Below are 10,852 nucleotides of genomic sequence, written 5' to 3' on the forward strand. Positions count from 1 at the left end.
GTCAGTGCTATTGAAATGTTGCATTCATGCCCTATGGGAATAACCGTCAGAACCTCACCGAACTCATTTGAAGCGACCGACGCGTAACGATTGGTGTTTTCTGTAGACTTTGGTTGCCCATCGTGTATTTTACAGCACACCAAACATTGCAATATCAACACCAAACGAAATATCAGCTGGTAGTTTCCTGCAATGGCATTTTAAGAGTTGTGACACAAAATTACTTATGTGATGAACATCGTTAATTTTGATGTGTGTGGGGTTTTTTTTTAATGAAACTATCATTGCCTGCACTTGACTATGTATTATAAGTTGGAGAAATCAGGGTCCTTCGTCACAACCCGAGTCCCACTCCTCAGTTAGCATTTAGCTGAGGCAAACGGCACTTTCTCGCAGTGTTACTTATCGAAAGCGCAAGAGAACTGTAGTATTTACCACGTTAAAGTTGACATTTACAGTATTTTGAAGCAGTAGGAAGTACATGTGTTTTTTCCCAGCGGACCTGAATGCAGCATCATCCTGCTAGCGGCGCCATTTCACTGTTCATTCATTGGTGTTGAGGCCTACGTCGTTTCTCAGGTAAATCAAGGATATCTACTTTAAAATACTATAAGTAGACACCTTTAAAGAAGTGGGTGATATATATTTCCCTTTGTGGCTTTATTCCGGTTGAAACTTTATGAAAAGCCATTGTCTGAATTCACTAGCCAGCCAGAAATTAACGTATTAACCCAAGTTAGCGAGCGTTAGCTTGCTTAACTTAACCGCCTTCGTTAGCCAACCATGTCAACGCCATTACGTCGAAACATGCAGTGGCTATGAAAACATCAACCAACGACTCATATTAACTGAAATGTAATGTTATTAGCTACTAGCCAGCTATGCTGACATGGAGCAAACATTAGCGTGAAGCCAGTTATTCTGTTGTGGCGTAGATTGGTTGGTAAAGTAGCCTTTAGCAAGCTTACTGTGACAACCTCTTCGCAGCTAATGTTTACTTAACGCTAGCAATTAAAGTGAAATGGCTTAAGGCCCATTCTGCAGTGGTTCAATACAATACGTAAGGTATCTTGCTAAGGGGAACAATGGCCGAAATTGTGTGTAACTGTGCTAAACTAGGATAACTGTGCTAAACTAAATAACGCCGTAAACTAACGGCAACTACGTAGCTATTAGCCTAGCCTCGATACGTGCTGTTCTCTCTTGTATGGAGGAAAAGTCACGCCAAAGTCTATTCAAACTCCATAAAAAAACTGACAGTACAATGTAGCCTTGTCTATCGGTAATCCCCGTGGAACATGGCTTATGACCTTTTGTTTTTCAGAAATTGTTAGGGTCTCCAGGTAAATACGGCATACAACTGATCCACCAAACAGCATTTATGTAAATTAAAGAAAAAGTTTTATAATTGGTTCACCCTGCTGGATGCCGCCCACCATGGTGTATTTTGGTGGAAGGTGATTGTGGGAATACCAAGCAAACCAATGTCAAAAGTTGTTAGTGCTTCTTGTTGTATTGGGTGCATGCTGAATTGAAGAGCGGACTGATTTGTAAAAGTCATCAGTCATGTTCTGTGACGTGTGTACGTTTGCAAGGCAGCATTAAAGTGTCAGATTTGTGATTGTTTTTCGTTTCATACGTGAGAATAGCACGTCTCTGGACTACAATTCGCCCTAACGTTATGTGCTGTTAGCTTTTATCAGGGCTGCCTGGCAACCTACTCAAATTTGGCTATTGCAATCGTGCTTAAACTTTTTTCCTCTTGGGAATCACCTTAAAAATATCTCCATATTTCCTACTCATAAGATTTTTAAAAACATGTTTTTATAGGCTGCTGATCCTACTACTATCCCACATCCTCTCATTAGCCTGCTCCCACATTATATCGTGCAGGGGAAATTAAAGTATGATATAGCCAGGAGCTCCATGTAGATCAGAGTCATCTTGTTTAAAACCAGTTTTTGAAGGCACCTAGGCAGCAAATACTAGTTTGTGGGTGTAAAAATGAACCTGTTTGCTAACAAACCTCTTTCTGACCATCTCCTAGGATAAACCCAGGTGGAGTTTTCATCATGGTGAAAATCTTTGTCGGTAATCTTGCCTCCAGTACCACAGTCGAGGAGCTGCGCGATCTCTTCACCCAGTATGGCAAAATCTCAGAATGTGACATCGTCAAGAACTTTGGCTTTGTGCACATGAAGAGCATGTCTGAAGCCGAGGAGGCCATCCGCAACCTCCACCACCACGAACTGAACGGCGAGCGCATGAATGTGGAGATGAGCAAAGGGAGGCCCAAGTCCACCACCAAGCTGCACGTCAGCAACCTCGGCGACGGCGCCACCAACGACGACCTGCGGGCCAAGTTTGAGGAGTTTGGCAGCGTGGTGGAGTGCGACATAGTGAAGGACTACGCCTTTGTTCACATGGAGCGAGTGGATGACGCCATGGACGCCATCAATAAGCTGGACAACACAGCCTTCAAAGGTGAACTCTCGGGCAGGGGAGAGCTTGTAGTCTTTGCTATCTATAGATACGAATTGGGATTCTCTTTAATCGCCGTAGAGCTCACGTGACGAGTAAAACCCACTAGCTCTGATTTTTCCACATAAAGAGAAAAAGAATGGAAAACCTTTTATGCCTTAATTGACGAGACGGACTGAAAGTAATCACTTGTAAGATTGGCCCAGTTTATTGTATAACCAGCGGCAATGTAACCGGTCAATAGGCACTGACGCAAAATGCGCTGCAGGTGATTTCGCTTCGCTCAGTGATGTCGGTGAAATTAATTTAACGTGTTTGTAGTCGGTAAGAGCCTTTCGTGTCAGAACCCAACGGTCTCATGCGTCTCTTCTCTCTCCTCACAAGGCAAGCTGATGAGCGTACAGCTGTCCACCAGTCGGCTTCGCACTGCCCCGGGAATGGGAGATCAAACCGGCTGCTATGTCTGCGGGAGACAGGGTCACTGGTCGAAAGACTGTCCAGTCGGTCGGAACGGTAGCCACAGTGACGGCATGAGGGGTCGCAGCGGCCGGGTCCTCCCACGCGGTCCCCCAGGTTATGGCAGGGGCGGCTACGGGATGGCCAGGGCTCCAGCAGCTGATTACATGGGTGGCTCTGCGTATAGTCGAGCTAGTTACTTGGGCGGGCTGCCGCCTCCCCCTCGTAGGCTTAGTGGCTACGGGGCTGAGTTGGGGGATAGGTACGCCAGCAGAGCAGCAGGCTCCTATGTTGAGAGGTCATCAGTTTATGATCGTGACCGTAGCAGTGTTGACTATTATGAGAAGTACAGAGCTCGCCCTTATGGCTCAAGCTATTTCGAGGATCGCCGTGTCTCCTATCTCCCCCCTCCCCCACCTCCCTCTTCCTCCCTCTCAAGGCTCTCCTCCAGCATAGATCCATACGACCATCGGCCGCTGCCTCCGCCTTCGTCGGCCACCGCTGCATACTATGCACGAGACCGCAGCCCGATCAGACGAGTGCCGGTCACCTCGGCGGGCTACTCCTATGAGCGAACGAGACTGTCGCCGGTGTCTGCCTCCAGAAGCTCCTCCTACGCCGTTCCGCGAGCCAAGGACCCTTATGCGGCACGCTATGCGCCTTATTAAAGCCACGCTGCCAAGGTGAGCAACATAGACGAATGTAACGGTTTGTCAGATCTCCCAACTTTACTGTGAAACGTTAATGGTCAGTGGGGTCTGGGATCTCGACATGCGTTTTAACCTAGATTTCCAGGTACTGAATCCTTCAGAGCTGTGCTGCGGACCGTGACGCTAAACCCCGTTTCTCAAAAGGGAATGCTCTGCTCTCTTTCTAGGTGTGTTTGTGAACTGCAGGACTTTTCCTTTGCTGTCATTTCTCCGAGCTGCATGATTCCATCGATCTGTGTGGTGTGCCGCAAAACAAAGCGTACGGGATGCGATCGGAAACCGGCGTGTGCATCTCCCCGGCACCTGAGGTGCCAGTTGCCTGCAGATGAATCGATCTTTCAGTCATTGAGTCAATCCACATCCTCACGTGCACATACTTCTTTTACAGTTTTCAAGAAGGATGGTTCGCAATTTTGAACCACACTGTTTGTATGACATTTATAATGTATAGAGTGATCATTTTCTCGCTTGCTCTGCGGGTTTTCAACTTTTTAGTCACGTGTCTCTTTTTTTTTTTTTTACCTGTGTTTCTTCCTCACATGAAGCAAATTGTTGAATTAAGCAAATGTCAAACTTTTTTAATAAGTAATTTAGAGAAATGTTCTTGTTTCAGGATTATTACTTAAATTTATTTGATTGGTTGGAGAGCAGTTAATCGTATGGGTTGCTCAGTGCAAAACAACCTCTTTTTCTGTTGTCTCGCCCCTCAAACACACGTCCGTGTCTTTTATCGAGGACGTTCTGGGTCGGTTATATGGACATGGACAAAGCCCCGTGCTACACAAAATCCTTTTACCCCAAATGATCTGCATTAGTGGTGTCCAACCATGTGCCATGGAGGGCCGAGAGTCTGCAAGTTTTCATTCTAACCAAACACTACAGCAGCTAATTTCACTGGTTAGTTCTTCCTCTGAAAGGTGTGCTAATCCGTGTAATAAGCTATCTAAGTGTTTGGTTGGAAAGAAAACCTGCAGACTTTCGGCCCTCCATGGCGCACGATTGGACACCACTGATCTACAGCGAAAACAAAATCATAATCCATATCCATGCAGCTGGCCCTGAATGTTACTGCTGAGCGTTACGTTGGGATACAGTCTCATGCTTTAAGTTGCCATCTGATGTAAGAAAGAAGTGATTTCAAAACAAACATTCCAGCCTCTTAATTGGTTTTTGTCTAATTTGAGTCTGTGTGACCTCTGAATTATAAAATTGAAGATTTATCACATTGGGTCAGTTCTCTGACCTGAAGTCGGAATGCTTTAAATACTTTATAGTGTTTGTGCTCTATTCTATTCAGTGACACCAAAACAAAAATGTAGGCTGACATTTGTACAGTATGCAAGTAAGTAACATTAGTCACTGTATTTTCTCCACACTGACAATGTTTCAGACCTTGCACATAGCTGATAATGAAAATAACCTGTCTTTATTTAACATTGAATCTTAGCCTGGGATGGATGTTGATGGCGAAAGTATCCAAGCAATACAGCAGCAGCAGTAGATAAAGAAATGTGAGGCAGAACTCAGGGCTTGGGCTGTATGTGAAGGCACTTGTGTTGTTTTGTTGCGGGTGCCTTTGTCAGTTTTGAATATGGGTGGAGTTGAAGTTTGTATTTTTCATACTAGCTGTAATAGTCACAGCATACATTCAATGTTTAAAATGCATATGGTTTTTAATAAACCCAAAGTTATTTTGGTGACACTGACATTTTTCAATTCTTTGGTTTGAAGCTTCATTTGACTTTCTGTAGGTGAGATGGGGTTCATTTTTACAATATTGCCTTTGAGCAAGAGAATCAGGGTGTTGGAACTGGTTTATTGTAAGGCTATTAAAGCTGACCTCATGTCAGTATTTCCACCAGAACGTTCTCAACGGATGGTCTATACAAGATTTGGACTATGTGACTCTCATTGATTACATGAAAAGCCAACTTTTACTCAAGCTTTCCAGGCAATCTGTAGCACCACCAGCATTTTTTTCTGACTATTATCAACAATCGTAAACAGGCAAAATGACATATTGAAGAACCCCCCATCTTGCATTAGTCTATTATGGATAGTTTTGATTATGGCTTCTTGGATTAGTTTCCAGATCCCCGTGGTACTACATATTTTCCATTTCAAAATCCCATACTTTTCTGAAAGCCTTAATTTCATGCCTGGATTTGAAGATTATGGTTATTATTCCCCTGCAAATATCAGAATTTAAGAAATGACAGTGGGTTTACAACAACTATATAAAATTGGCAGTGTATGGGGACTGTGTAACAAACCTTCAGACGTTTTTGTGCAACTCCTCAACATTTGAAGACCTGTAAATCATCAGCTTCCTTCATCCGTGAAGCGGATCATCCTTCATTCAACTAGTGGGAGGAATGAAGTTAATGTTTGGATCTACTGACATAGAATGCCAATATTTAAGCTGAATATCTTTTGGATCTCAACTGGTTCTTAGCTTCCCAGTTTATAATATACTTGGTCTGTATCTTACAAAATATCACCAGAAAAGCAAACAGTACAATGAGATACAAAAGTGTCTCTTTAGACACATTATATTCAGACTGAATGGCCATAATCAAATAACCAAAATTCTCTTGTGAATCATATCCTGGCGGCTATTCTGCTTTCTAAAGTCCCCGTGCTAACCTAAACGGCATCAACATGTGGCAGAATTCAATATTTTGCTATAATACTTTCCCCACAATGTGAAGTTTCATTTTCTTGCATGAAAGACTGAAATTATGGTCGTTAAATCCCAACACTCATGATGGTGGATCACTTCATTCATTCATTGTTGTGCACACATGCAAATCCCAATAAAATAGCCTTGGATGGTAGGCTACAGCATTATGACTATACCATAATGGTCCCTCCCAAGCCCTATAGCTTATTGTAGTGTACTGTTTAGCTTAGCGGTCCACAAATTCAGGAGTCGCCATTTCACGCTCAGGGGGTCGAGGCACTCACGGCATCATTACAAGGTATGAATACAAGTAACGCAATGCTAAAATGAATCTAGGGTCAAAGCTGCTGCTTGGTTAAAATACAGAATAACGCTTTCGGGTTAGCTGTAACAAACGCTAGCAAACTTAACTTTGCTATACGACTACGAGTAGGCCAAGCTGTGAGGCTCCTACAGTAAGAGGCGTGTAATGTTTGCAGGGCAATTGTGACTCGAAATGTGGACAAGCATGGTACTTGCAGGATTCAATATATTCGTAATATTGCTATTACTGATTACCACCCAAAATCTGCCCTGCATTCCAAAATACTAGTGGCAGTCATGGTGCAAATTTGGTAGTTGCTAGCGTTAGCTCGCTAGCTAATACTTTAGCTTGCCAATTGGCCACGGTACGTGCCGTTCTCTGTATGGAGAGAACATCACGCCAAACTCGATTCATAAATATGACAAATGGATGTTACCTTGTGAGGGTACATAAATAACCTCGTATAGCTTGGCTTGACTTATTACGAATCGTTAGGGTCTTCTGGTAGATTCGGCACGCAAGTGATCATCTAAGCATTACTTAAATCAAATCTCAACCTTTAGAATTGGATCCTACAAACGTCTTTAACCAAGATGACGGCTGTATCGAGCAGTATGTACACTTGTTAAAGTTGAGATTCTATTAATAATACATGCTGCTGGATTATCACTTGGACGTCCATTTTGTCTCAAGACTCTAACCATTCATTAATGGTATTTAAGATATGTTATACGATGTATGTACCGATAATCAAGACCACATTAAATTACCAGTTTTTTTGAATGGAGTGACGTTATCCATACGCGAGACCGGAGCTTTCTCGGGCCTGCTGCAGCACGTTCAAGTTAGATAGCAGTTTGGATTTGAGTTGGGCCTTTTCTTGCCAGTACATTCTATTCATAGTTGTAACAAAAGCAATTTAGCTAGCATTGTGCGTCACATCATGATTATACTGCAATGCAATAAAATACAACCTTTTAGCCGACAATATTACTCAATACGACTACTCAACAATACATCTGACAGTTGCCTTCAAGCAAGGCATGATTCACAACTGCATAGCCTACATACAATAGCCACACAGACATGCAGAAGACATCCGCATTACAAATTGGGCTTTGTGATGATATCTGTGATATTATCAAGAACCCTTTTCTGGAGCTGGCTCAATGAAATGGAAATGGAGACAATGGAGTTTGTGATCTGGAGTCATAGAAGGTGTGATTGAGCTTTATGTTTAAATGAGATTTATTTCCAAGATGGTTCATCTTAATTTATTGATATCACAGATTACGGTCTTGATTCTCCCACCTTTAACTGTGGGAAAGCCTTGTGTATGTACACAAATCAAGACTCCTCAATTGACCAGGAAGATAGTAATATGGTTAATTTTGATTTAACTGATTAGGCGTGTGAGATTTCATTAAATTAATAGACTGATATGCTTTATCTGTGAATGCTGTTGGACCAATACCAACACTTTGAATTTCTCATCTCTTCCTGTAGTGAAGTGGAAGCTCCACAATGGTGAAAATATTCATCGGGAACTTGTCACCGGACACAACAACAGATGACCTTCGCTCTCTCTTCTCCCAGTATGGCAAGATCGCAGAATGCGATATTGTCAAGAACTTTGGCTTTGTGCACATGGATGACAAAGCGGAGGCAGAGGAAGCCATCCGCAACCTCCACCACTATGAGCTGAACGGCCAGCCCATGAATGTAGAATTGAGCCGTGGCAAATCAAGAGCTTCCACCAAACTCCATGTTGGCAACATCGCCTGCACCAACCAGGAGCTGCGGGCCAAGTTCGAGGAGTTTGGTTCTGTGTTGGAGTGCGACATAGTAAAAGACTACGCTTTTGTTCACATGGAGCGAATGGAGGATGCCATGGAGGCCATCAGTAAGCTAGACAACACAGCCTTTAAAGGTGAACTCTCGGGCAGGGCATGATGGGGAATTTGACCTTGTTATATTAGACACACGTTATCAAGAGTAAGTAATTCTGTTTCCTGTGAATTAACAGGCAAGTTATGGATACAGCACAGGTAAGTGAGAGGATAAAGATTAAGGGATAAAGGTAAGACAGAGAAAGCAAGGCAACGTTGATTATTTTGTAGCTTGTTTAATAATTCTTATGCTCAAATAAGTGATGTATAATAGTTAGGTTTCGGAGTATAATCCTGTTTTGTTACCAGGCCGATAGACTGAGACACCTTCATGCCAGGGAAGAAGTGTGAGAAATGAATTATTTAGGATTAATGCAGGCATAATTCCTTATTGCGTCTTTTCTTTTTAAGGCAAACTGATGAGCGTGAAGCTTTCGACTAGCCGCCTGCGTACTGCGCCGGGAATGGGAGAGAGATCGGGTTGTTATCGTTGCGGGCAGGAAGGCCACTGGTCCAAAGAGTGCCCTCTAGACCAAAATGGCTACCACAGAAACGGCTCAGAGCCAAAGTCCGACGGATACGGTGACTTGAGATTTGGCGGGCGTGGTCGCAACCGGGGTTATCATCCGGGCTTCGGTGGCGATCCAGATTTTGGCGGCAGCTACGCCCCTGTACATGGTTTTTCCCGGGGTTCCGGTCACAGCAGCAGCGTGGCGGGGTACGGCAGGGGCGCAGGCTACGAGAGTGCAATGAGTTATGGGGCGCCCCCAGGTTACAGCATAAGCGCTGCGGCTGAACATAGCATGGCTCGGATGTACGGCAGCGAGGTGGCATACGGGGGCGGCAGCTCACTCTATGGCGCGGTACCAGCCTACCCGATGCGACGGTCGTCTTGTGAGGACAGGGATCCGTACGGGGTCGTGGACTTCTACGAGAAGTACAGGGCCAATCCATATGGAGGCAATTATTTCGAGGATCGCCGCACCGTCCCCTTGCCTGCTCCATCACCGCCTTCCTCCTCTGCTATAATGAGGGACCGTCTGCCGCCCTCTAGCCTCGACCCATATGAGCGCCCTCCCCTCCCTCCTCCACCGGCCCCGATCTCCTCATACTACGTACGTGACCGGAGTCCGATTCGGAGAGTCCCCGCCGAGGCAGATGGGTACGCGTATGAGCGCTCGCGCCTCTCCCCGGTGCCCACCCTCCCGAGAAGTACGCCCTATGACCATCCGCGGGATCCCTATGCTGAGCGGGCGCGCTATGCATACTAACCCTTCTCCTACACTGCCAAGTGAGAGCTGGCTGGCTTTCAGTGAGTAGGATAGCCTAAGTGCCATTGGAGTAACTAAAAATTGAACACTAGTATATCTCATAGGTAATATCCAAGATAAGGGTCAGCCCTCTGTCTACATGAGGTGTCTGGGTAATAAGAGTAAAGTTACATTCAAGCTTGCTGATCACAATAGCCTAGGTCTTATATTTGTGAATGGATGAATGGGTTAACCTTGTGGTATGCTCTCGTTCTGGGTTGTACTCCAACATGTAGTACAACTAATTCTCAGTTGATCACCTTTCATTGCTCTTGTTGCGTATTGTGGTTTGGTCCAATGCTGAGATGGCTAAGCCTAAGTGTGGGCATGCTAATATTGGGTATCTGCAACTGGGTCTGCAATCACTTCATGATACTGTTGAGATCAACGTTTTTCACCTCTGAAAGTAGATTGTACATACACTATTTAGATTCCATTAGGCAAGAAGGATCAACTTAGTGCATGATGCATGTTTTAAGGTGAGTCCTATGATTACGTTCATGAAATCTAATCAGTTCTCCTCAGCGGCATCTTGATGTATTACTTCCTTGCTGTTTATTTTCCATTATAAGAGACCATTGAGGGTCACAGTGTATCTGTGTTTGTGCAAGAACATCATGTTATTTCACAAGTGAAAAAAAAACACAACACAACAATATGATAAACAAACTTTATATTGTTTTACCTGTGGGCTTTTGTCAAACCTGGTCCAAATATGAACTTGCTCAGAGAATAAAAAATGGTTGCCGTTTTCGCTTGGGCTATGTCAAACCTGTTGTGAATTTGTTGAATTGTGATCATGGTTTATGTTTTTGCAGTCGACACACGCTTTTGATTTTTCTTTCAAATCGGGTGATGAATATGAGGTTTCACATTTTGAACACTGATATGGTTTGATGAAGTGTTTTTAATACAATTTCACATTGAAAATTACCTCAGTGGTGTATGCTGTCTGTTTTTATTTGTAATGCAATTTAACTGTTAGGCTAATCTATTACTCATTAAAGTCAGAAAAGGAT

General features: G+C 43.8%; 2 protein-coding genes across 3 annotated transcripts; both read left to right on the forward strand.

Moving 5' to 3' along the window:
• Positions 1 to 547: 547 nt before the first annotated feature.
• Positions 548 to 5,353, forward strand: LOC139932320 (RNA-binding protein 4.1-like). The gene is made up of 4 exons (XM_071926050.2): positions 548 to 579; positions 2,048 to 2,484; positions 2,866 to 3,620; positions 3,815 to 5,353. The coding sequence occupies exons 2-3, from the start codon at positions 2,073 to 2,075 to the stop codon at positions 3,603 to 3,605; spliced, it is 1,152 nt and encodes a 383-aa protein (XP_071782151.1). The 5' UTR covers positions 548 to 579; positions 2,048 to 2,072; the 3' UTR covers positions 3,606 to 3,620; positions 3,815 to 5,353.
• Positions 5,354 to 6,512: 1,159 nt separating this feature from the next.
• Positions 6,513 to 10,815, forward strand: LOC139932329 (RNA-binding protein 4.1-like). 2 transcript variants are annotated; one of them, XM_071926068.1, is made up of 4 exons: positions 6,513 to 6,628; positions 8,141 to 8,564; positions 8,661 to 8,682; positions 8,935 to 9,102. In XM_071926068.1, exons 2-4 carry the CDS (start codon positions 8,159 to 8,161, stop codon positions 8,963 to 8,965), a joined length of 459 nt encoding a protein of 152 aa, XP_071782169.1. In that variant the 5' UTR covers positions 6,513 to 6,628; positions 8,141 to 8,158; the 3' UTR covers positions 8,966 to 9,102. The 2 variants fall into 2 exon arrangements, with proteins under 2 accessions (XP_071782169.1, XP_071782168.1); XM_071926067.2 differs by lacking the exon at positions 8,661 to 8,682 and having other exon boundaries at positions 8,935 to 10,815.
• The last annotated feature ends 37 nt before the right edge of the window (positions 10,816 to 10,852 follow it).

This window comes from Centroberyx gerrardi, chromosome 23, assembly GCF_048128805.1.
Source record: "Centroberyx gerrardi isolate f3 chromosome 23, fCenGer3.hap1.cur.20231027, whole genome shotgun sequence".
Lineage (NCBI taxonomy): Eukaryota > Metazoa > Chordata > Actinopteri > Beryciformes > Berycidae > Centroberyx > Centroberyx gerrardi.